This window comes from Macaca nemestrina, chromosome 6 (assembly GCF_043159975.1).
Source record: "Macaca nemestrina isolate mMacNem1 chromosome 6, mMacNem.hap1, whole genome shotgun sequence".
In the NCBI taxonomy this organism is placed as follows: Eukaryota; Metazoa; Chordata; class Mammalia; order Primates; family Cercopithecidae; genus Macaca; species Macaca nemestrina.
In genome coordinates, this window is record NC_092130.1 from 48,551,751 (window position 1) to 48,579,334 (window position 27,584).

Sequence of the window (27,584 nt, forward strand, 5' to 3'; positions counted from 1 at the left end):
AAATGTTGCTCATGCTTGTGCTATTAAATGTGATATACTAAAATATTATTCAGTGTTAATTTGAAATTCACATTTAACTGGGCATAGTGTATTTTATCTGGCAACCCTATTAGCCTCAGTAGTGAGGCTGAGGAATACATAAGAAATACACAGATCATAAAAAGAAGGACTTTGTAATGGTAAATTAAGGAGCTTGAGTTTAACTTGGGGGCAGAGGAAAGGCTTTGAAGAGTTTTAGGCAAACAATATTTGCATTTTAAGTATAAAAGGATAATGGACTGCCAACAGAGGTGAATTGAAATGCTATTGAAACCTAAAGAAAATCTTTTGGTGCCTTAATTCAAGGTAGTATTGTTAAAAATAAAGAAAAGCTGAACCGGGCATGGTGGTTTACACCTGTAATCCCAGTACTTTGGGAGGCTGAGGCAGGCAGATCACTTGAGGTCAGGAGTTTGAGACCAGCCTGGCCAACATGGTGAGAGCCCCTGTCTACTTAAAAAAAAAAAAAAAAAAAAAAAGGCCAGGCGTGGTGGCTCATGCTTGTAATCCCAACACTTTGGGAGGCTGAGGAGGGCAGATCACCTGAGCTTAGGAGTTTGAGACCAGCCTGGCCAACATGGTGAAACCCTGTCTCTACTAAAAAAATTAAAAAATAAAAAAAATAGCCAGGCGTGGTGGCAGGCACCTATAATCCGAGCTACTTGGGAGGCTGAGACAGGAGAATCACTTGAACCCGGGAGGTGGAGGTTGCAGTGAGCCTAGATCATGACACTGTACTCCAGCCTGGGCCACAAAGAGCGAAACTCTGTCTCAAAAAAAAATTATATATATATAAGCTGGGTGTGGTGGTGTGTGCCTATAATCTCAGCTACTTGGGAAGCTGAGGCAGGAGAATTGCTGAGAGGTGGAGTTTGCAGTGAGCACAGATCGCACCACTGCCCTCCAGCCTGAGGAACAGAGTGAGATTCCATCTCAAAAAAAAGGAAAAGAAAAGCTGAATATACAACTTTAAATGCATATGATAGGCAAAATTGGCACATAGCAGACCCTCAATAAATATTTGTTGCTTGGATTGAGTCCAGAGAGGGGAAAAGGGAAGACTCAAGACTGAAGAAGAGACATAAAAAGGAGCCAGGTTAGAAGTGTTCCAGCCTGTTGTAGTAAGGTCTAGTGAGGTAGGACAGGAAAGGTCTCTGCTGATATTGGTGGAAGTGCAACTGGATACTTTGGATTTGGAAGTAAATAGGAGGAGAGGAAATAAAGTTAGTATACATGGAAGATCTTTTAAGAAATTTGCCTGTGGGCAAGAAGAGATATAGGGGCTGCAGCAGGAGGTGGATATGAGGTACCAGGAAACTTTTTGATGAGAGAGGCTTGAGAATGTTTAAAATGCTGATAGAAAAGTTGCAGTAAACAGGTACACTAAGAGCTGAGACTTCGCTACTGTACAATTTTTTCATATAACCAAAAACCACTTGTACCCCTAAAGCTATTGAAATTTAAAAAAAGAAAAAAGAAAAAATTGTAGTAGAAAAATAGCTTGAAAATGTGGAGAGTGGAAATGGTAGGATAATGAATGAAGAATTATAATCACATGCAACTTTCCCTACTAACTGAAAAGAAAATATTTTATATATATTTTATTTGCTTCTCTGAAACCTGGAGCTCTTAAGATAAGGATGTTTTTATTATTCAACATACATTCATTTTTCTTGTTTAATTGCTGACAAAGGTGCAGTCATTAAAATCAGGGGTTTTTAAAATATTGTTTTGTCAAATTTGAATTCTCTTGTCCTTTGGACTCATAGTTAATGACAGATGAAATAAGTAGAATACTAAACTATGTTTTTATTTATAGATAATGCAGCTTGTGAGATTTTACTTGCTGAGAAAACTTGCCCTTCAATCCCTGAAAAAACAAAGAAAAAAGCAAGTATTGAAGCAGAATAACTGCATAAATCATAATAAATTTCATTAATAAATAATTTACTTTTAACTAACAGTTTAAATTTACTTTTTTCTTTTTTTAAAGAAATGGGGTCTTGGCTGGGCATGGTGGCTCATGCCTGTAATCCCAGCACTTTGGTAGGCTGAGGCGGGAGGATCACGAGGTCAGGAGATCGAGACCATCCTGGCTAACATGGTGAAACCCCGTCTCTACTAAAAATACAAAAAATTAGCTGGGCATGGTGGTGGGTGCCTGCAATCCTAGCTACTCAGGAGACTGAGGCAGGAGAATGGCGTGGACCCAGGAGGCGGAGCTTGCAGTGAGCTGAGATGGCGCCACTGCACTCCAGCCTGGGCGACAGAGCGAGACTCTGTCTCCAAAAAAAAAAAAAAGAAAAGAAATGGGGTCTCATTCTGTCACCCAGGTTGGAGTTCAGTGCTGCGATTATAGCTCACTACAGTTTTGGGCTCAAGCTGTTCTCCTGCTTCAGCCTCCCAAGTAACTGGAACTATAGGCATGCATGCACTACAATGCCCAGCTAATTTTTAAATGTTTTTATAGAGATGGGGTATCACTTGTTGTCCAGGCTAGTCTCAGACTCCTGGCCTCAAGCGATTCTACCACCTCAGCCTCCCAAAGTGCTGGAATTACAGGCATGAGCCACTGTACCCAGCCTTAACCAATACTGTTTTTTTTTTTTGAGACAGAGTCTCGCTCTGTCACCCAGGCTGGAGTGCAGTGGCATGGTCTCAGCTCACTGCAAGCTCTGCCTCCAGGGTTCATGCAATTCTCCTGCCTCAGCCTCCCGAAAAGCTGGGACTACAGGTGCCCGCCACCACTCCTGGATAATTTTTTGTAATTTTAGTAGAGACAGGGTTTCACTGTGTTAGCCAGGATGGTCTCGATCTCCTGACCTCATGATCTGCCTGCCTCGGCCTCCCAAAGTGTTGGGATTACAGGTGTGAGCCACTGTGCCTGGCCAACCAATACTTTTATAGGAATTCTTTTTCAGCTATTTAAATCAATAATTAAAAGCATTTTGGAAGTTTATCAAACAGATTATTCAATTTTGTGAAAAAGCTATGCAGCATATAAATAAGAATATACTGTATATCAGTTTAATGAAAGAGAATGAAAATGTATAGTAGTCCCCCCTTATCTGTGAGGGATACATCCCAAGACCCCCAGTGGATGTGGATAGTACTGAACCCTATGTATACTACATGTTTTTGATCTGATAACTGAGACAGCTACTGAGTAACTAATGAGAGGGTAGTATGTCTATCATGGATATGCTGGATAAAGGGATGATTGATCCTGGAGTGGACTGGACTGAGTGGGATGGCACACAATTTCTTCATGCTACTCAGAATGGTGTGCAATTAAAAACTTACAAATTGTTTATTTCTAGAACTTTCCATCTTATATTTTGGATTGTGGTTGACCACAGGTAACTGAAACTGTGGTAGACAAAACTGTGGATGGGTGATGGGGAAGACCAGTGTACTTTACATTTTTTATAACTTCTCTTTGAATAATGCTGAAGATTACTTATGAATCATTATGTTAGGCATGGAATCTGGATCTTTTTTTTTTTTTTTTTTTTTTTGAGACAGGCTCTTGCCTTGTCACCCAGGCTGGAGTGCAGTGGCTTGCTCACCACTCACTGTAACCTTGACCTCCTCGGACTCAAATGATTCTCTTGCCTTAGCCTACCTAGTAGCTTGAACTACAGGCACACACTGCCACAAATGGCTAATTTTCATATTTTTGGTAGAGACGGGGTTTCACCATGTTGCTCAGGCTGGCCTTGAACTCCTGGGCTCAAGCGATACACCCACCTCAACCTTCCAAAGTGTTGGGATTACAGGTGTGAGCCATCATGCCCAGCTGGAATCTGGAGGTCTCTGGGGAGAATTTTGGACTTTATTTTGTATGTAGCAAGGGCTACTTTTTGAGTGACTTTTCATTAATTATATATTTTCTTTATATCATTCCAGGCAGGTTAGTAGTTAGTTTTTGTTTGTTTGCTTATTTGTTTTTACTTATTTTATAGCTGAGAAAACTGAGGTTTAGATTTTCACCAGTTTTTTGAGGAGGTTGTGGCAGATCTTTCCAGATCTAAAGCCTATACTCTTTCTACTACACTAGATTGTCACTGTAAGGAATTAGGGAACAAATAGAAAAGGGGCAAGAGGGTGAATAGGGAGACCCATTAGTAGGGAGTTACAAAGTTACAAAGATTTCTGGTGAAAGATAGTGGTGGCTTTGACTAGGGTGTTTGATAGGAGAGATCAAGAAATACCCATGTATTCAAGATAATTTTGCCTGTAGAGTTGATAGATTGGATACAAATGATGAAGGAATAAGAAATGTTAAGAAAGACTTCTAGGTTTCCGTTTTGAGCTTATTTAGTGGATAAAGATGCTAATTACTGTGATAGGAAAGACAGGAGTTCTGAGGATGCATGAAGATGGAAATGTTGAGAAGGCCATTGGCTATAAATCTGGAGGTCAGGGGAACAGATGTACTATATTATAAATTTTTTTAAAGTTATGGTAACGGGTGAAATCTCCTAGGAAATAGTATCTATAGAGTAAGGAAGAGAAGTGGACCCAGGTCAATCCCTGGAAAACTTCATAGTCAGGTACAAAAGGAAGAGTGGTGGAAAAGAGGAGAAAAAGAAACAGAATGTAGTATCATAGAAATCAAGAGAGGAAATCATGTCACCCACAAAAGGGGGAATGATCAACAGTGTTGAGTGCTGCTTGAAGGTGCAGTATTATAAAGAATTTTTTTTGTATGTCTATGTTATTTTGATTATTTACATTAAAATATTAATTATTATGAGTACATAATAGCTGTATGTCTTTATGGGGTACATGTGATGTTTTGATAAAGGCACACAATGCATAATAATCAAATCAGGGTAAATGGGATATCCACCATCTCAAGAATTTATTGTTTCTTGTGTTAGGAAGGAATTTAAAAGTCAATTGTAGGACTTCCAGTTTCCAGTGCAGCAATGTAAGAATCTTAGAAGTTGTCACTTTGTCCTAACAACAAGTAAAGTGCTGAACAAACTGAAAAGTCACCAGTTTTTCTTGGGTCCGTCAGAGAAGTAAGGTCATAGAGAAAACTGCTGCACCAAATATTAGAGAGACAGACAGGAGGATACAGAGAATCACAACCTACCAAAACAGAAACCCGTGAACAGAAACCTCCATGGGAACCATTGCCAGGATAGAAAAACCTAAACAGTGTTGATGAATTGCTGGAGGCTCAATATGGACAAATCTGAGAGTCCTAGGTGGTCCCCTTGCCACTTTTGTGAGTTTTACTTCCAGGAGCTCTACCATCAGGTCTTCACAGTAAATGTTAGAGTAAAATCCTCTCATGCTTCTCGCAGTGGGAGGAGAAAGGAACTATTTGAAACAGAATGCTAGAACATTCAAGTTTTTTGTTTTTGTTTTTGTTTTTTGTAAGAAGGCCTGGCCTCAGGAGAAAGTGTTTTTCCAGAACCTAACCTGCTTGGGGACCTATGTAGCAGACAAACTGGTTCTAAAGTTTATATAGAGAGGGAAAAGATACAGAATAGCCAACTCAATATTGAAGGAGAAAAAGTCAAAGGACTGATACTACCTGTGTTTAAGACTACTGTAAAGCTATAGTGATCAAGACAGTGTGGGTTTGGTAAAAGAATAAACAAACAGATCAATTGAACAGAATAGAGAGAGAACTCAGAAATAGACCCATAAAAATATAGTCAACTGATCTTTGACAAAGGAGCAAAGGCAATATAATGGAGAAAACTTGGTATTTTCTACAAATGGTGCTTGAATAACTGGACCCCAAATGCAAAAACATGAACCTAGACACAGACCTTATACCCTTCACAAGAATTAATCAAAATGGGTCATAGACCTAAATGTAAAATGCAAAACTATGAAACTTCTAGAAAATAACATAGGATAAAATCTAGGTGACCTTGAGTATGGTGATGACTTTTTAGATAGAATACCAAAGGCACAATTATAAAAGAAATAATTGATAACCTGGACTTAATTAAAATAAAAAAACTTCTGCTGTATGAAGGACAATGTCAAGATAATGAGATAACAAGCCACAGATTGGGAGACAGTATTTGCAAAAGACATATCTGATAAAAGATTTTCAACCAACATAGACAAGCCTTAAAACTCAACAATAAGGGCCAGGCATAGTGGCTCATGCCTGTAATCCTGGCACTTTGGGAGGCCAAGGCAGGCAGATCGTTTGAGCCCACGAATTTGAGACAAGCCTGGGCAACATTTTGTACTTTTTTGTAGAGACAGAATCCCTGTCGGGAGGCTGAGATGGGAGGATCGCATAAGCCTGGGAGGTTAAGGCTGCAGTGAGCCCTGACCACACCTCTGCACACTGCTGCCTGGGTAACAGAGTGATATCCTATCTCAAAAAACAAAAACAACAACAAAAAAACCCAATCAAGCAAAAACCCTCAAGAATAAGAAAAAGGAGAACCCAATGAAAAATGGGCCAAAGACCTGAACAGACACCTCACAAAAGAAGATATACAAATGGCAATAGTTTATGAAAAGCTGTTCAACATCTTATGTCATTAGGCAATTGCAATTGCAAACTAAAACAACAGTGAGTGGCTGGGTGCTGTGACTCATGGCTGTAATCCCAACATTTTGGGGGACTGAGGCAAGTGGATTGCTTGAGCCCAGGATTCAAGACCAGCCTGGGCGACATGGCAAAACCCTGTCTCTACAAAAAATACAAAAAAAAAAAAAAAATTAGCCTGGCATGGTGGTGCAGGCCTGTAGTCATAACTACTCTGGAAGTGAAGGTAGGAGGATCACTTGAACTTGGGAGGTCGAGGCTGCAGTGAGCTGTGATCATGCCACTGCACTCCAGCCTGGGCAACAGAGTGAGACTCTGTTTCAAAAAAACCAAAAACAGCAACAGCGAGTGATTATTACACATCTATTAGAATGGTCAAAATCCAAAACACGGACAACACCAAATGCTGGTGAGGATGTGAAGCAACAGGAAATCTCATTCTTTGCTGCTGAGAATGCAACATGATACAGTCACTTTGGAAAATGGTTTGGTGATTTTTAAAAACTAAACATACTCCTATATATGATCCAGCAATTACATTCCTTAGTGTTTATGCAAATGAATTGAAAAATTATATCCACACAAAAAATGCACCTGAACATTTATAGCAACTGCATTCATAATTGGCAAAACTTGGAAGCAATGAAAATGTTCTTCAGTAGGTGAATGCATAAATAAACTGTGGTATATCCAAACAATGGAATATTATTTAGCACTAAAAAGGAATTAGGTATCCAGCAATTAAAAGACATGGAGGAAACTTAAATTCATATTACTAAGTGAAAGAAGTGACTTTAAAAAGGCTACATACTGTGTGATTCCAACTATATGATGTTCTGGAAAAGCAAAACTATGTTGACAATAACAAGATTGGTGGTTGCTAGAGGTTAGGAGGAAGGAATGAATGAATAGGCAAATTACAGAGGAATTTTAAGACTGGGAAACTACTTTGTGTGATATTAGAATGGTGGGTACATCTCATTATACGTTTGTCAAAACCCACAGAATATACAACACCAAGAGTGAACCCAACCCTAAGGTAAACTGTGGCCTTTTAAGATAATGATGTGTTAGTGTAGGTTCATCGATTATAGTAAATATACCACTATTGTATAGGATCTTGATAGCAGGGGAGGTTTTACATGTGTGGTGACTGGGGATATATGAGAAGTCTATACTTTCTGCTCAAGTTTGCTGTGAACCCAAAACTGACCTAAAATATAAAATTCATTAATTTTTTTAAAAAGTCAGTTGAATTTGGAATCATGAAGGAAACTGGTGACTTTGGTAGGAAAAATTTTAGCAGACTAAAGAGAGGCAAACCAGATTAGAATAGGTTGAAGACCATGGAAAGTGAGGAAGTAACAATTATTTATAGAGCTTGACTCTGAAGGGAAATAGAGAAAAATAATGGTAACTGGATGAATATGAAGGGTTATAGGAAGCTTTTTCTTTTAAGATGAGATATACTGTGTCATTGTTGAGGACTAATGGGAATGAAGGAAGGGAGGAAGACAGGATAGTTAAATTTAACTCAATAGGCAACTAGAATTCCCTATGGCCTAGAGATCTAATTGAACTTGGCCTGAATTTCACTTCTTTAGCCAAAAGCAATAAAAAATATTCCCAATCCTTTCTACATTTTCTTTTCTTCACTTCCTCATGATTACCTGTCCTTCTCCTGCTTCCATGCATACTGTCAGTTCCATGAATTCTCCCCCACTCTCTCACCTTCCCTCCCTCCTGGGGCTGAAGAGGCAGCCACAGACAGCAGTCCTATTCCCTCACCCCCACAGAGGGGCAACTGTGCATTCTCACACACTCCAAAGACAAATTCCACTGCCTGCTCTAGGCCAAGGCTCAGATGAAGCCCATCCCTTTCAGTTTCCTGCCTATGGCTATTCCCAGGGGAAGCAACTCCACTCTTCCCAGTTGCAGGGCCACAGCACAGCTGCTGCTGTCTCCACCTGAGCATTCTGCCAATGGCCACAGGGTCATTCTGCCTCTGCATGCCACAGCCAGCATCTTTACACACCATGAGGAGGCCTAAGGGCACAACCTAGCTTGGCTCTACCTCCCCTAGTACCCAAGGATGCTATCCAGAGGTCTGAGGATCACCCAGCCCAGTACACCATTGGTTGCACCTAAGCACTCTTTCCAGGGTCTGAGATCAGGTCCAATCAACCTGCCACTACCACTACAGCTGGCATTCACCAAGCATGTGCCACTTACAGATCTGGAAACCGGCCTGCCCAACCCATTGTAGCCATGCCAACACCAACACAGTTGACTGAGTTCCAGTGGATTTTCCTATCACTGCTACTGCCATTGACCATGCCATGCACACTCCACAAGGACTCTAGAATTCACCCACCTACACAGCCTACTGCTGCCATTCCTGGCATACAAGCAAGCCACCTAGAGGCCCAATAATTGGCTACCTGGATCCACTAACACCAATGCCAGGGTATGCTGCCTTGGGGCCCAAGGACAGGCATGGTTAACATACCACTGCCACCATTGAGACCTGAAGACCAGTCTACTTGGCATCCCAGAACCCAGAAAAACTTCATCATAGTCTCCACTAACAACCACATGCTAAGCCACCAAGGAAATCACAGATACCACTGATGCTATTTACAGCCAAAGAAATCATACAAAGACAATAATACTGCATATGCCCAGAATCAGAGCAAATGTGCTCTAGCCTACCAACACCATATACACATCTTCAGAAGAATGTGCCCCTGATGAAAGCAAATTCAAAAAAATTGGAAAAAGCAGCTGTGACACCAGATGCACAGATATTAATGTAAGGACACAGGAAACATGAAACAGCAAGGAAATATGAACCTGCAAAGGTACACAATAATTTCTCCAGCAACAGATCCTAATGCAAAAGAAATTCATGGCTGGGCACAGTGGCTCATGCCTGTAATCCTAGCACTTTGGGAGGCTGAGGCAGGCGGGTCACAAGGTCAGGAGAGCGAGACTATCCTGGCTAACATGGTGAAACCCCATCTCTACTAAAAATACAAAAAATTAGCCAGGCGTGGTGGCAGGTGTCTGTAGTCCCAGCTACTCAGGAGGCTGAGGCAGGAGAATGGCATGAACCCAGTAGGCAGAGCTTGCAGTGAGCAGAGATTGTGCCACTGCACTGCAGGCTGGGCATCAGAGCAAGACTCTGTCTAAAAAAAAGAAAAAGAAAAAGAATCACAAAATCCCAGGAAAAAGAATTCCAAATTTTGAATTTTGATACTAAAGAAGTCTGGTGAGATGCAAGAGAATTCCAAAAATCAATACAAAGAAATCAGAAAAAAAATTCAGGATACAAATGAGAAATTTACTGAAGAGATGGATATTATTTAAAAAAGAACCAAACAGAAATTCTGGAACTGAAGGTTTCATTGAATGAAATACAAAATACACTCAAAAGATTCAACAACAGACTAAGTCAAACAAAGGAAAGAATCTCAGAACTTGAAGACAGTTATTTTGACATAACCCAGTTAGGCAAAAATAAAGAAAAAATTAGCAAGGATGAGCAATGCCTTTGTGACTATGGAACATTATCAAGTGGCCAAATATTTGAAATATTGATATCCCTGAGGGCAAAGAGAAAATGAAAGGGTTTGTGTTGGGGTCCATGCCGGGGGTGGTGGAGAATGAAAGAACACACAAAAGACAAAGACACACAGAGAACATGGCGGCCGCACTTAGAGCCTCCACCTCACTTTATTTATACCCCATAAACCCCACGTTAGCAGAAAGAATGTAATGTAAAACAAACTTTCTTTTCCCAGATGTAACCTTCTACTCAGTTCCTTGTTTCTATGCTCTTCCTTATCTGCCTGCCTTCTTGGCGCCTACGGGAGTTCATTAAAAGTTCAATTGGAGATACTGTCCTTGAGCCCTATCTATTCTTAGCATACTGTTTTCAAAGGCCCCTGCATTTCCCCCTTTTTGTTTTTGTTTTGCCTTAATCCTAAAAAGGTAACCCATATTTGTTTCTGTGTTTTTTTTTGTTTTTGGAGGCGACGGAGGGAGCATCGAATTACCAAAAGAAGTAGACCCAATTCAAGTGTCCAAAGTAATATACTTCCAGAGATTGTAGAAATCCATGTTTTTATCTGGGTTTATGGGTTAAAGGCAGTAAGGTGCTGACCCAGTTTTTGTAGGGTTACGGTTCCGGACAACACATGTAATTGTTGTTTAAATGTTTTGGAAATGTTTTGAGTGAGCTTTTGGATGTCCAAACTAATATTTTTATGGCCTACTAATAATTTTCGGATTACGGTCCAATTTTGAGAGATGTTAAAAGGCACAGGCATTACACAAAATTGAGTGGAGTTCCAATTACATTGTAATGTTATTTGAGTACTGAGTACAGTGAGCTGATTTTTAAGCCATGTCAATGTTTGCTCTATGTTGTCTAATTTTTTAGTAAGTTGAGAGTTAATGTTTTGTTGTTGAAGTCATAACCGGTGAGACTGTTTGTGCCATTGTTGTACAAATTTAGTATTTTGTATACTTTGATGTAGAGTGAGCCCTGCTATGGCCGTAGTGGAGACGATGGTGACAAGGCTTATCACCGAGGCAATTATAAGTCCAAGGCACGGCGGGTTCGCTGGAGAGAAGTCCAAGTATAAGTTTCAAGAGGTGATGCCCCCCATGGTCGTGTAAGGTTAACAGGTAGCCAAATTTTCTTACGAGCCCTGAGAATATAAATATCCCCAGTAAAGTTTTGCCACCAAGAATGATTGAGGCAAGACAAAAATGTATACGTATCTGTACAATTAACAATTTCCGTATTATTATTACATGTTAAATTTCCCGCTAATAATAGGTAGGGCTTACGGACACAAGCAATAATATATTAGGAGGTATTTTGATATAACTGAATATGAAAGGAGTTATTTGGGTTAGAAAGATTAAGGGACATATTTCCCACAAAAGTGTTAATGGCATCGCCTGTAGCTAACAACTTCCAAAGATGACTCTGTACTTTAGGCCTCCTTTACGCCATACCAAGGTTTTATTATTGTTAGTGGCAATACTTTTATTTACCCAGTGTTATTTTAAAGGTATGTGACTAAATTTTATTTGAAAATTACCGTGTACACTCCAATTAGTTATTTACATTTTATTGTATTTTAATAAAATCCGGGGTTTAGTTTCCCGACATTGTTGTCACTCCAGTACCTTAATATTAGGAGAAACCTTTAGAATAGGACAAAAAAGTAAAGAACTAGGAATAGTTTTATTACTATATACAGTATGATTATATTAAAAGCTTCTAGTTACAATAATAACAGTTTTAGTAGTTACATGACTATGATTATAGCGAACAGCCCAGGCTTTATGTGATTTTTGGAGACAATGAAGACTATTTTTCATACATATTGGAAGTCCTTTTACTTTAAATTGGTATGTGTTGATTATAATTTTTGTTTCCGTTTTATGTTGTTTTTGTCTATATAGGGGGATGACATCTAAGTAATGTCATTGGTGAAAACCTTAATTTCCACCTCCTCCCAGGCGACTTTTTGATACAAGGGTGGAAAGGGAATATAAGTCCAATATTTATACAAAGCCTCAGTAAGAGAAATAAGTCCCCCGCCGAGGCACATCTAACAAAGGAAGAAATGTATGTTGAATTTAGTTTTTTTTTTAACAGGGTTTCAATTATTTTGTAGGAAACCACTCAGGTCCGCTCCCTGTAAGGACAAGAGTATAGTCCCGTCTCTGTTTTAGAACTTGTCCTTGAACATACTTACCTTTTTTATTAGGATACCAAACCTTTAAATTGTCAGCGGGGACTATCACCAAGGGAGGTGAGGAAAGATGGGTTACAAAATCTGGATAGGGTTTATTTGTGCCCTGTAAAATCTTCACAGAGGAAAGGGAAGATTTTCCTGTTATTTTTACCTTATTTTAGGCCCTTAAAAACAAAGTCTTGATTTGAGTAAAGGCAACATCATTTAGACCATCCTGAGCATTAAGAGTAGCATATTGGCCCGTGCCTGTGAGTTGTTTCTCAGTGGGTCCTGGGGGATCACACATAACACTTTTTTTAGCCTGTACATGTGTCTTGTCCATTTACCAGTTGTGCAATTATAACCACTGAGAACGATTAAGAAAAGCCTTTCCCAAAGTCTTTTAGTCTATAGGAATTATCAAATTTTTTGATGAAAAAATATCAAGAAGACCAAGGATAGGGGTCCATAGTTAGAAATGGCAGCTTTTATTTCTTTTAAAAATTTAATTTGTAAGGCATTAAATTGGACATTATTGCCACCATTTGAAAACTGAGCATTAGGAGCAAAAGAAGCACAAATAATTAGAAACAGATCCAGCTCCTTAAAAAAATTTTTTTTAATTAAAAGTATATATAATATATAATAATACTCATATCCTCAAATATAAAGAATCCCAACATATTAATAGGAAAAGGCAAATAACCCAACCAAAAGTAGCAGAACAAAGAAATGACAATAAACCTATATGTCTAACATCATTACTCACTAGGAAATATGTGTATTAATACCAAATTGAGAATCATTACACACACAATACAATGGTTAAAATTTAAAAACACAGAAAATATCAAGAGGTAGTTAATGTGTTAAGCAACTTGAATAGTCAACTTCTGTTTGGAGTGTAAATTGGTGGAACCTATGCACCCCTATAACATAACAATTTCCTAGCTGGGGTTATTAATACTATATTAATATTAATAGTTAATATTAATGTGCTTATTTATTGACTATTGAAATACTCATAATATTTTAACAAACAATAAGATATACATATACACTGGTTTTGACATATTAAACAGGTGTTTAGTATAAATTTAAAGTATGTCTGATGTGAACAGGGCTTCAACTTTGCCAAACAAAGGTAAAGATAAGGAAGCCGGGGGTTGGAGGCTCTGGAAAATCCTTTTTTAACAGGGCAGAAGAAAAAGAAACAGGGAAAGCTCGCAAAGGTGAATTAGAAGAATATATCTGTAATATTTGTTGAAGCATTTCCATAATACACTGCATGTGAGAATTTCCCTTAGAAGAAGGAAAAGCTGGCTTTTTCTCTTCTCCCCCTTTTGCTACCCCCCCCCCCCCCCCGCATCCTCTGTTATCCTGGCACAAATGGGCTCCATTTCAGATTTATTTTTTTTCCAAATCCTCAGATACCTTTCCTCCTGTGGCTACATCACCACACTCTGAATCAGTCTCAAGTAACTCTAATGTCTGAGTGATAGAGTTACACAAGGTCCACAATTTTAGAGGCATAATATCCCCTAACTGGAGAGCTCTAAGCAGAGCTTTTACTACCTGTAACCATTCTCTGCGATTCAGCTGCACTTTAGTCTCATACTGAAACCAGTAAAAATGTTGTTCAACATGGGCAAACAATCACTTCAAAGTCTTTTTCTTTCACTTCTACTCCTATAGACAGCAACAGTCCTTGAAACAGGCGTAAATATTCTGAGGCCAGAGAGATGGAATTCCCATAATGAAAGCTTAAGAAGGTTCCCCTTAACAATATCCGGGCCTTACCCGCCCCTAGGGGGTTCCCCTTCTTGTTCTCCCCTACTCACCCGTGCTACCCTGCTCGCTGCACCACTTGTTGGGGTCCGTGCCGGGGGTGGTGGAGAATGAAAGAACACACAAAAGACAAAGACACACAGAGAACATGGCGGCCGCACTCAGAGCCTCCGCCTCACTTTATTTATACCCCATAAACCCCACGTCAGCAGAAAGAATGCAATGCAAAACAAACTTTCTTTTCCCAGATGTAACCTTCTACTCAGTTCCTTGTTTCTATGCTCTTCCTTATCTGCCTGCCTTCTTGGCGCCTACGGGAGTTCATTAAAAGTTCAATTGGAGATACTGTCCTTGAGCCCTATCTATTCTTAGCATACTGTTTTCAAAGGCCCCTGCAGGTTTGCAAACCTATTTAATGAAATAATAGATGAAAAATTCCCAAGTCTAACAAGAGATTTAGGCATCCAGATACAGGAGGCTCAGTGATTTCCCAAACAGATACAACATAAAAATGTCTTCTCCATGGCATATTGTAATCCAAGTGTCTAAGTGAAAGACAGAGAATTCTAAAAGCAGCAGGAGAAAAGTATCTAGTTATAAAGGAAACCCCATTAGACTAACAGCAGACTCTCTCAGCAGAAGCCTTACAGGCCAGGAAAGAATGATATGATATATTCAAAGTGCTGAAAGAACAAATCTGCCAGCCAAGGATACTATATACAGCAAAATTGTTCTTCATCGATGAAAGAGAAATAAAGTATTTCCCAGACAATCAAATGCCAAGAGAATTCATTACTACTAAACTCAAGGGAGTCCTACAACTGGGAGTGAAATGATGATAGTTATTATCATGAAAACACATGAAACTATAAAACTCCGAAGTAAAGCAATCACACAAAGGAGGAGGAGAAAGGACTCAAATGATTCCACTACAGAAAACCACCAAAACACAATGACAAACAAGAGAAAAAGAAAGGAACAAAGAGTATACAGAACAATAAGAAAACAATTAAGAATGTAACAGGAAGAAAGCATTACATATCAATAATAAACCTGAATGTAAATGGATTGAATTCTCTACTTAAAAGATATAGACTGGCTAAATGATTAAAAAAGCATGATTCAACTATATGCTGCCTACAAGAAATGCACTTTATCTGTAAAGAAAAATAGAGACTCAAAGTAAAGGAATGGTGAATTAATCAATTTTCACGTTGCTGATAAAAACATACCTGAGATTAGGAAGAAGAAAAGGTTTAATGGACTTACAGTTCCACATGACTGGGGAGGCCTCACAATCATGGCAAAAGGCGAGGAGGAGCAAGTCACATCTTACATAGATGGTGGCAGGCAGAGAGAGCTTGTGCAGGCAAACTTTCATTTTTAAAACCATCAGATCTCATGAGATGTATTCACTATCACAAGAACGGCATGGGAAAGACCTACCCCATGATTCAGTTATCTCCCAGTGGGTCCCTCCCATAACATGTGAGAATTATGGAAGCTACAAGATGGGATTTGGGTAGGGACACAGAGCCAAACTATATCATATGGAAAAAGATATTCCATGTAAGCAGAAACCAAAACTGAGCAGGAGTAGTTATACTTAGCTAAAAGAGACTTTAAGTCAAAAACAGGAAAAAAAAAAAAAAAAAAAAAAAGACAAAGGTCATTATATAATGATAAAAGGATCAATCTAGAAGAGAGTATAACAATACTAAATACATATGCACCCAACAGTACTGCACTCAGATGTATAAAGCAAATATTGCTAGATCTAAAGAGAGATAGAATCCAATACAGTAATGGGGGAGACTTCAATACCCTACTCACTCAGCACTCAACAGATCATCTAGACAGAAAATCAACACATAAATGTTGGATTTAAACTGGACTTTAGACCAAATGGACCTCACAGACATAACAGAACCTTTTAGCCAACAACTGCAGAATACATATTAACATTCTTCTCATTTACACATGGGACATTCTCCAGGATAGATCATATGTTAGGCCACAAAACAAGTCTCAACAAACTTGAAAAAATTGAGATCGTTTCGAGTATCTTCTCAGGCCACAATGGAATAAAATTAGAAATCAATACCAAAAGGAAGTTTGGAAACTATACAATACTTGAAAACTTAGCAAGATGCCTCTGGTCATTAGATCAATGAAGAAATTAAGATGGAAATAAAAAAATTCTTGAAATAAGGACAGGAACAGTGGCTCATGCTTGTAATCCCAGCACTTTGGGAGGCTGTAGTGGGAGGATCACTTGAGGCCAGGAATTTGAGACCAGCGTGGGCAACATACTGAAACCCCGTTGTCTCCTAAAAAATTTAAAAATTAGCCAGGCATGGTGGTGCATGACTGTAGTCCTAACTACTCAGGAATCTGAGGCAGGAGGATCACTTGAACCCAAAAGTTTGAGACTGCAGCAAGCTACAATAGTGCCACTGCACTCTAGCCTGGGTGACAAAGTAAGACCTTGTCTCTTAAAAATAAAATTCTTGAAATAAATAAAAATTGAAACACAAAACACCAAAACATATGGAATATCATAAAAGCAGTGCTTAGAGGGAACTTTACAGGAATAAATACCTACATCAAAAAAGTAGTATGTGCGTATGTAAATTTAATGTTATGTAAGAAAAAAAGTAGAATGATTTCCAATAAAGAATTTAATTATGCACTCTAAGGAATTAGAGAAGCAAGAACAAACAAAACCCAAAATTAGCAGAAGGAAATAATAATGATTAGAGCAGAAAGAAACGAAATAGAGACTAAAAAAATACAAAGTATCAATGAAATGAAAAGTTTGTTGTTCAAAAAGATAAAATTTATAAATCACTAGCTAGATTAACCAAGGAAAGAAGAGAGGAGACCCCAATAAAATCAGGAATGAAAAAGGAGACATTACTACTGATACCACAGAATTAGAAAACATTAGCCAAGACTTTTATGAATAACTATATACTAACTAGAAAACTTACAGAAATGGGTAAACTCCTGGAAACATACAACATACCAAGATTGAATGAGGAAGAAATAGAAAACCTGAACAGACCAGTAATAAGTAGTGAGATTGAATCAATAATAAAAAGTCTCCCAATAAAGAAAAGCCCAGGATCAGATGGATTCACTGCCAAATTCTACCAAACATATAAAGAAAAACTAGTACCAATCTTATACTATTTAAAAAAGTTGAAGAGGAGGGAATCCTCCCTAATTCATTCTTTGAGGTTAGCATTACCCTGATTCCAAAACTAGACAAGAAACACAACAACAGCACAGAGAAAACTGCAGGCATGATGAACATAGACACAAAAATCCTCAACAAAATACTAGCAAACTAAATCCAACAGCACATCAAAAAGATAAAACACTTTGATTAAGTGGGTTTTATACCAGGGATGCAAGAATGGTTTAACCTGTGCAAATCAATAAATTTGATACATCGCATCAACAGAACCAAGAACAAAAACTTTATGATTATTTTTATAGATGCAGAAAAAGCATTTGATAAAATTGAACATCCCTTCATGAGAAAAACTCTTAGCAAACTAGGCATAGAAAGAACATACCTTAAAATAATAAAGGCAATATATGACAAAACCCACAGCTAACATCAGACTGAAGGGGGAAAAGTTAAAAGCCTTTCCTTTAAGAACAAGACAAAGATGCCCACCTTCCCCATGCCCATTAAACATTGTACTGGAAGTTGTAGCTAGAGCAGTAAGCCAAGAAAAAGGAATAAAAGGCATCCAAATTGGAAAAGAGGAACTCTAATTGACCCTCTTTGGGGATTGCATTATTCTTTTTTTTTTTTTTGGAGACAGAGTCTCTCTCTGTCGCCCAGGCTGAAGTGCAATGGCGCGATCTTGACTCACTGCATCCTCCACCTCCCGGGTTTAAGCAGTTCTCCTACCTCAGCCTCCCAAGTAGCTGGGACTACAGGCATGTTTGTATTTTTAGTAGAAACAGGGTTTCACCATGTTGGCCAGGATGGTCTCGATCTCTTGACCTCATGATCTGCCTGCTTTGGCCTCCCAAAGTGCTGGGATTACAGGCATGAACCACTGCACTTGGCCTATGCTTATTTTTAAAAAACCAAAAGACTCCATCAAAAAACTCTTAGGGCTGGGCACAATGGCTCATGCCTGTAATCCCAGAACTTTGGGAGGCCGAGGCAGGCAATCGCTTGAGGCCAAGGGTTCGAGACCAGCCTGGCCAACATGGCAAAGCCCTATGTCTGCTAAAAAATACAAAAATTAGCTGGGCATGGTGGCGCATGCCTGTAATCCCAGCTACTCTGGAGGCTGAGGCACCAGAATCACTTGAGCCCAGGAGGTAGAGGTTGCAGTGAGCCAAGATTGTGCCACTGCATTCCAGCCTGAGTGACAGAGCAAGACTCTCTCTCAAAAAAAAAAAAAGCCAAACAGGCTGAGCATGGTGGCTCACGCCTGTAATTCCAGCACTTTGGGAGGCTGAGGTGGGTGGATCACGAGGTGAGGAATTTAAGGCCAGCCTGGCCAAGATGGTGAAACCCCATCTCTACTAAAAATACAAAAAAAAAAATTATCCATGCATGGTGGCGGGTGCCTGTAATCCCAGCTGCTTGGGAGGCTGAGGCAGAGAATTGCTTGAACCCAGGAGGCAGAGGTGGCAGTGAGCGGAGATCACACCACTGAACTCCAGTCGGAGCAACAGAGCAAGACTTTCTCAAAAAACAAACAAACAAACAAAAAACTCTTAGAACTGAGCCAAATTCAGTGAAGCTGCAGGATACAAACAAGCAAAAGTCAGCATTTCTATACACCAATAATAAAATATCTGAAAAAAAAATCAAGAAGGCAATCACATTTATAACAGTGGCAAAACAAACCAACAAAAACAACAACAAAAACAAAAAACCTAGGAATAAATTTAACCAAGAAGTGAAAGATCTCTACAAGGAAAATTACAAAACACTGATGAAAGAAATTGAAGAAGAGAAAAGACATCCCATTCTCATCGATCAGAAGAATTCATATCATTAAAAATGACCATACTACCTAAAGCAATCTGTAGATTCAATGCAATCTCTAACTACATAGCTATGTAGTTTTTCACATAACTAGAAAACACAATGCTAAAATTCATATGGAACCAAAAAAGATCCAGAATAGTCAAAGCAGTCCTAAGCAAAAGGAACAAACTCAAGGCACTACACCACCTGACTTCAGAATATATTACAAGGCTGTACTAACCCAAACAACATGATATTGGTAGAAAAATAGACACACAGAACAAAGGAAAAGAATAGAGAACCCAGGAATGAATCCACATATTTACAGCTAACTGATCTTCAACAAAGCCATCAAGAACATACACTGGGGAAAGGACAGTCTCTCCAGTAAACAATGCTCAGAAAACTGGATATCCCCATGCAGAAGAATGAAACTAGACCCCTATTTCTCCCCTTTATTAGGCTGTTCTTGTGTTGTGATAAAAAAAAAAAAAAAAAAAACCTAAGACTGGGTAATTTATAAGAAAAGAGATTTAATTGACTCACAGTTCTGCAGGCTGTACAGGAAGCCTGGCAGCATCTGCTTCTGGGGAGGCCTCAGGGAGCTTTTACTCATGGTGGAAGGCAAAGCAGGAACAGGTGCTTCATATGGCAAAAGCAGGAACGAGAGAGAGGGTGGGGGAGGTGCTATACTTTTAAACAACCATATCTTGTAAGAACTCAGTCTATCAAGAGAACAGCACTAAGGGGATGGTGCTAAGCCATTCCAGAGAAATCTATCCCCATTATCTAATAACCTCCCACCAGGCCCCACCTCCATCATTGGGGATTGCAATTCAACATGAGATTTGGATGGGAACACATATTCATACTGCATCATCACTATCTACCAAAATCAACTCAAAATGGATTAAAGACTTAAGCATACTGAAACTGGACTCCTTCCTTACACCTGCATAGTATTCCATGGTGTATATTTACCACATTTTCTTTATCCAGTCTACCACTGATGGGCATTTAGATTGATTCCATGTCTTTGCTATGTGCATAGTGCTGCAGTGAACATACGTTTGCAGGTATCTTTATGGTAAAATGATTTATATTCCTTTGAGTATATACCCAATAATGGGATTGCTGAGTCAAATGGTACTTCTGTGTTGAGTTCTTTGAGAAATCACCAAATTGCTTTCCACAGTGGCTGAACTAATTTACATTCCCACCAGCAGTGGATAAGCATTCCCCTTTTCTCCACAATGTTGCCAGCCTCTATTAGTTTTTGACTTTTTAATAAGTCATTCTGACTGGTGTGAGATGGTATTTCATTGTGGTTTTGATTTGCATTTATCTAATGATTAGTGATGAGCATTTTTTCATACACTTGTTGGCCATGCGTATATCTTCTTTTGATAATGTCTGTTTATGCCTTTGCCCACTTTTTAATGGCGTCAAGTTCCTTATAGATCCTGGATATTAGACCTTTGTTGGATGCAGAGTTTGCAAATATTTTCTCCCATTTTGTAGGTTGTCTATTTACTCTCTTGATAGTTTCATTTGCTGTGCAGAAGCTCTTTTGTTTAATTAGGTCCCATTTGTCAATTTTTGTTTTTGTTGCAATTGCTTTTGGCATCTTAGTCATGAAATCTTTGCCAGGGTCCATGTTCAGAATGGTATTTTGTTGGTTTTCTCCTAGAGTTTTCATAGTTGTAGGTCTTACATTTAAGTGTTTAGTCCATCTTGATTTTTGTATATGGTATAAGGAAGGAGTTCAGTTTCAGTCTTCTGAATATGGCGGGCCAGTTGTCCCAGCACCATTTATTGAATAAAACAGTCCTTTCCCCATTGCTTGTTTTTGTCAACTTTGTCGAAGATCAGATGGTTGTAGGTGTGCAAGCTTTATTTCTGGGCTCTCTATTCTATTCCATTGGTCTATGTGTCTGTTAAGTTTGTTTCCGAAAGATTTTAGAGGGCCAAAGCGGCAGCTTAGTATTCCTAGTTTTCCTGCTCTAACTCTAAGGGTGCTGGTACCAAGCCCCCAGCTTTATTCTCTAGTCTCAGGAGCTTAGGAACTGGCTGCACTGGAGGGGCCCGGTGTTCCTGCTCTGCTGGCCACAGCATTCTGATGGGGAGTGCTGGCCAGTGCCTTTCCTCAGGCAGTGGCATAGCATAGCAGGATCTATGCTAGCTTGAGTGTGGATCCTGGTGTGGTGGTGGGGCAGGGTGGCCAGTTGCTGGTGGGAGTGAGGCACTGGATTCTGTACACACCCTCATGCAGGCCACATTGGCAGGGCAGAGTGCCGCACATTAGTGGTGGCAGGGTGTGCTCACGCCAGCAGTGGTGAGGAGGCAGGGTACATGTACACACATATGCCAGTGGGAGAGAGGAAGTATGGTCACCCATGCTTGCGGGCCAGCAAAGCAGTGGAGAGGACCTTGGGTGAGTACATGACGGCAAAGTGAGGTGGAGAAGGCTATAGGGGAGTGGAGGCTGTAGGTAGGCAGATGCGCATCCATGGTGGCTGGTCAGTGGGAGCTCTCTGATGGTGAGGCATGGTCTGCTGGTGAAGGAGCTATGAGAAGGGCCCCAAGGAAGCACCCTGGTTGGGCATGTGAGGCTGTGGGCAAGTGAGCAAGTGGGCATGCCAGGCTGGGGCCCCAGGAGAGGCTGGCAGATGAGGACACTCAGATCGAACTGGGCACATCCCCATGGACGAGACTGCCCTACTCTGTCCAGGTCCTACAGTTACCCAAAGGCTGAAGCCACCTAGAAGAGTATGGTGAGCCTTGGAGGATGGGCATCACTGTCCATCCTGCTCCACCTGTATTTCAAACTATTTTGTCTTTCAGCAGATTTTTTAACTTAAATGTATGACATGTTATTTTTTTCCAGAAAATAATTTAAGTTTAAATCTTTTTTCAAGTTGAAATAATAGGACATGTGAGAAGCGCTGGAAATATTTTTATAGCACTATAAAATGTATTTCTTGATTATGAATTTGTTTCAGCCTGGAAAAGATTCTGAACATAGAGATACACATTTTCAGTTAAACTCTCATTATCTAAAAGTCAAGATTCCATCTTCCCACTATAGGTCTGCTTTTGAAAGCAATGCAGGTAGAACCATTTAGTTCTGACTCAGTCCCTAAAACCTGCATTGATAAGAACTAGTCTTATATTAACTAATATTTTTTGAAAAGACTATAAATATGTACTGATTGGGAATATTTAGAAATATATACATACATATATATATAAACAAATCTAGGAAAAATGTAGGGAAGCTATATACTTATAGCTACATACAAGCTGATGTTTTAAAATTGGACTGATAGTTGACAATTACATCAAATGAGACCCCTGGGAAGCAGATATTCAGACAGTATAAAGAGTTCAAACATCAGGGGGTAATGACTAAGAAAGGAAGGCAGGGAAGAAGCAGGATTATGCAAGGATAGCCTCAGTCTTCAATGCAGATCTGACAGAAGCTCTCAACAATGGGGAGTTCTGGAGTAAAGATTGTCTATTACGAAAGTCTTGTGTTGGGCTGTTATGCCCAGACATTGGCTGGGGGCTGCTTGAAAAGATGGTGGCCTCAGCATGAAAGCTGAAGCATATTCTAAAGATGTTGTAGTTGGGGGCTATCAGCTAACTACACTCCTTGCACTGGAACAGCTGGTTCTTTGAAGAAACCTGAGCAGAGGACCTTCAGGACTGCCACAATGATGATGATAATAGTTATCATTGAGTAGCTCCTACTCTCCAGAAACCATAGATTCTCTTTACATATATTATTTGTAACCCTTGCATCACAGTCCCTAGATATAGAATAACCTTCATTGTTCAAATGAGAAAATTAAATATAACTAGTAAGTTAGAGGCTGATGTGTTCAGTTTATTGTAAATATGCCCATAAACATTTCTGACAAAAATTTTCCTAATAAACTATTCCAGATTATGTCTTGTACCAACAATCAGTTTAAGAGCTTTTAAGCCAGAAGGGACATGGTTGCTTCATGGAGTCTAAAGGCTGAAAAGGCAACTGATTTCTGGAAATAAAGCTGCCTGTCTCTGTTTGATTGTCTATCACTCTTACTTTCTACTCTACCTTTCTACCCATTTCTTTGCTTTTGCTATCCTAGATGTTCTCTCTCTCTCAGTCTTAAGCTCTGTCTCTTTTCCTTGGTCTCTCTTACTCTCTCTCTCTCTCTCTCTCTCTCTCTCTCAATCTCTGTTCACAATCTGTGTTGGTCTCTGTCTTCTCTTTCTCTTTTTTCCTCTCTCCTTCTCTTGGTCTTCCTCTTTTTCTCTCCTTCTCTGTCTTTTGCTTTTTCATTCTTCCTCTCCTACCTCCTCTCCTCTTCTCTACCTCTTCCTTCATCTCCTCTCCATTCCCCTCTTCTCCCTTCCTTCATCTCTCTCTTTTGGCCGTCCCTTCCTCGATTTCTGTTACTTTCTTTAGGTCTTGTATCTTGTCTGTTTCCTGACTCTGTCTTTCACTCTTTCTTGCTTTGTCTACCTGTCTTTCTGCCTCTTTGTATCTTCAAGAAGTAAAAAATGAACCTACATCCTACTTTATAATTTCTTTAACTTTGATGTTCCATAGATGAAAGTATCTATATACATTTAAAGTTATATTTAAACCAATTATCCTTGCTACATATATTTTCACAGCTTCAGAAATAACTTATAATCTCTTTCCACAAAAAGTACAATAATATACTAAGAATTAAATGCTGAAAGTAAAATACCTTTCTTAGCAGTTAACAAAGATAACTGAAGCACCATTTCCTAACTCAACACTCTAATTAGCTTTTCTTTCTAAATTAATAGTAATTTCAACCAAAGTAATCATTTCAACAAAGGTATTCTCATATAGTTGCTATGCCACATAGAGTTTTCTTGGACGTTGTTTGATCTAGCTCAAGTGAGAAAATTCTTTAGTTTCCTGTGACGTGGTTTAAAATTTAATGAACAGATTAAGGATTTTCTTAGTATCGTATATTATGATCTAGTCAACTAACTTTAAATTGTAGTTTTACTATACTAAAATATTTTATTTCTTTCTGCTTTTCAATCCCTATTTTATAAAAACATTTATAGAAAGCAAATTCCAGTACTCCTGGTAAGAAAAACAGAGGCCTTTTAACAAGTACTCCATCTTCAGAGACAGCTGGTTTTGTGGTAAGTATTAGCATTTGACACTTGTAGTATCTGTTTTCTGGCTCCTCCTCTCCCCATTCTTCTATTTTTCTTATATCAGGGGAATATTGCCTATGGAGAATAATATCTGTGTTTTCCTGTTGCTTAAGCACACTTTCAATGGAAGTACTCTATATAGTGCTAAGAGAAGGAAAAACTAGAGTACTGCAGCAACAACCAGGATTCTTACTTTTTTTCCCTTCAGTTTTAAAATTGTGGTGAAATATATATAACATAAAATTTATAAGTTTAACCATTTTTAAGTGTACAGTTGAAGTATATTCATTCACATCATTATGCAACCATCACCACTATTCATCTCTAGAACTTTTTTCATCTTGCAAAACTGAAATTCTGTATGCATTAAACAGTAACTTCCTGCTCCTCCCTAACCTAGCCCCTGGAAACCACCATTTTACTTTGTGTTTCTATTAATTTGACTACTCTAGATACCTCATATAAGTGGAACCATACAGTATTTGTCCTTTGTGACTAGTTTATGTCACTTAGCATGGCATCTTCAGATTCATCTATATTACAGCATGCATCAGAATTTTATTTTTAAGGATGAACTGATACTCCATTGTATGAATATGAAACATTTTGTTTATCCATTCATCTGTTGATGGACAATAGGGTTGCTTCTGCCTTTTGACAATTGCGAATAATGCTGCTATGGACATGGGTGTACAAATATATGTTTGAGTCTCTGCTTTCAATTCTTTTGAGTATGTATCTAGAAATGGAATTGCTAGAGCATATGGTAATTCTATTTTTAACTTTTTGAGGAACCACCACACTGTTTTCCATAGTAGCTGTACCATTTTACATTCCCACTAGCAAAATGCACAAGGGTTCCAGTTTATCTACTTCCTTACCAGTGCTTGTTATTTTCTTTTTTGTAATAGTCGTTGTTATGGATGTGAGGTGATATCTCATTGTGGTTTCGATTTGTATTTCCCTAATAAGGATGACATTGAGCATCTTTTAATGTGTTAATTAGCTATTCATATATCTTCTTTGGGAAAATATATATTCAAGTCCTTTGTTTATTTTTGAATTTTTAATTGCTGAGTCGTAGGAGTTTCTCATATATCTGGGATATTAACCCATTACCCAACATATGATTTACAAATAATTTGCCCCCTTCCATGGGTTGCCTTTTCACTCTGTCGATAGCGTCCTTTGATGCACAAATGTTTTTTATTTTGTCATAGTAAAATTTATTTTTCTTTTCTCACCTGTTCCTTTGGTGTCATATCCAAGAAATCATTATCAAACCCAATCTTATCAAGTCTTCAGTCAAACATCCAATGTTCCTCTTCAGTGTGAGCAATCCTCACAGAGGTCCATGCAGCAGCTTACATGGCAGTGTGGGGACTGCTCAGGCACAAGGAGATGAAATCCAGTATTTTTTGTAACAACACTTAGGCATAACGTCCATGGTCTCCACAAAGGCCATGTGTAATTACAATGTCCCTGCACTCAGGGAAACCCAAAGTATTTTATGTAGGGCAGTATTTATTTATTTATAGTGCATTTATAGTTTTTCCTAGAGATACAATTTTCCAATCAGACATTATTTTTACCATAAGCAACATTGCCTAGTAACACAGCTGACATTCTTACACTTATCAGGTTCCTAGGGAAAAGGAGTTACAGATTTAACCAAGAGATGCTCATGATGGAAGAAAGGGTTTTGTTAATACTCTGCTAACAGTCTTTCCAGTGGCCCCAAAATCAATACTTTTTCCAGAAAATGAGTATCTCATTTTTTATTCATTCTTGGTTGATATTTGGAGTTAAAATGTATTGATGAATAACAAATGTATCAAAATGATTTTTTCATGGCAAAACTAATTTAGTGACTATTTTACAAGTATCAACATATTTTTAAAATTGAGGTACAATTTACATTTTATAAAACTCAGTTTACTAAAGTGTATAATTCAGTGGTTTTTAGTGTACTTACAAATTGTGCAGCTATCATCACAATCCTATTTAAGAACATTTTCATCACCCCATTCATTTATAGTCAGTCCTCATACCCCCATCCCACCCTCCAGTCCCAAGAAACTACTGATTTAGTTTCTGTCTCTGTAGGTTTGTTCTTTCTGAGTATTTCATATAAATGAGATCATATAACGTGGCGTTTTGTGCCTGGCTTCTTTCACTTAGCATAATGTTTTAAAAATTCATCCATATTATAGCAGGTATCGGTACTGCATTCCTTTTTTATGACCAATGTATTGGTCTGTTTCCACACTGCTATAAAGACATACCCAAGACTGGGTAATTTATAAAGAAAAGAGGTTTAATTGGCTCACAGTTCTGCATGGCTGGGGAGGCCTCAGGAAACTTACAATCATGATGGAAGGGGAAGAGGCATGTCTTACGTGGCAACAGGTGAGAGAGAGCATGGAAGAGCAGGGAAAACTACCTTATAAAACCATCAGATCTCGGGAGAACTCACTATCATCAGAACAGTATGGGGAAAACCACCCCCATGATTCAATCACCTCCCACTGGGTCCCTCACTCGACCTGTGGGGATTATGGGGATTACAATTCAAGATGACATTTGGGTGGAGACACAGCCAAACCATATCAACTGAATTATATTCCATTATATAGATATACCGTATTTTGTTTATCAATTCAGTTTATGGGCATTTATTTCCATTTATTATCTATTATGAATAATACTGTTATGAATATTTGTTGACAAGTTTTTGTTAAACATGTGTTTTCAGTTGTCTTAACTATATACAGTCATCCCTCAGTATCCATGGGGAATTGGTTCCAGGACTTCTCAAAGATACCAAAATATGTGGATGCTAAAGTTCCTAATATAAAATGGCATAGTATTGTTTTTTTGTGTATAAACTATGTGCATCCTGCACACCTTAAATCATCTCTAAATCAATCAGTCATCTTTTTGGAAATTTTTAATTTGGTACAGAAATGTGTGGTGATTTCAGTAACCTGATAGAAAAATGGATATGGCAGTTAGGAGACAGTTCTATGTTAGAGATAGTGATTTAAAAATCTCTGGTGTTCAAATGGTAGGCATGAAGATAAGAGAATAATGCTGGGAAGTTTACATTTAAAGGAAGGGCAGGGGAAATTATTATAGGAGGTATGGTTGCTGAGTAGATAAATTTCATTTAGTAGGCATTTGATAAATGTTTGGATGACTGAATAGAAAAAATGTATCATAGCAAACAAAAATTCCTAATTAAAAAATAACTTTAAAGTCAAAG

The 27,584-nt window shown here is 38.6% G+C and overlaps 1 protein-coding gene across 1 annotated transcript in view; it reads left to right on the forward strand.

Annotated features, from left to right (window-relative positions):
- Positions 1 to 27,584, forward strand: part of LOC105467193 (meiotic kinetochore factor) — a 136,120-nt gene that overhangs the window by 62,755 nt on the left and 45,781 nt on the right. Inside the window, exons 9-10 of the mRNA XM_071097804.1 lie at positions 1,859 to 1,933; positions 24,228 to 24,304. Of these exons, the coding sequence (XP_070953905.1) occupies positions 1,859 to 1,933; positions 24,228 to 24,304 (152 nt within the window). The remainder of the gene's footprint in view (positions 1 to 1,858; positions 1,934 to 24,227; positions 24,305 to 27,584) is intronic.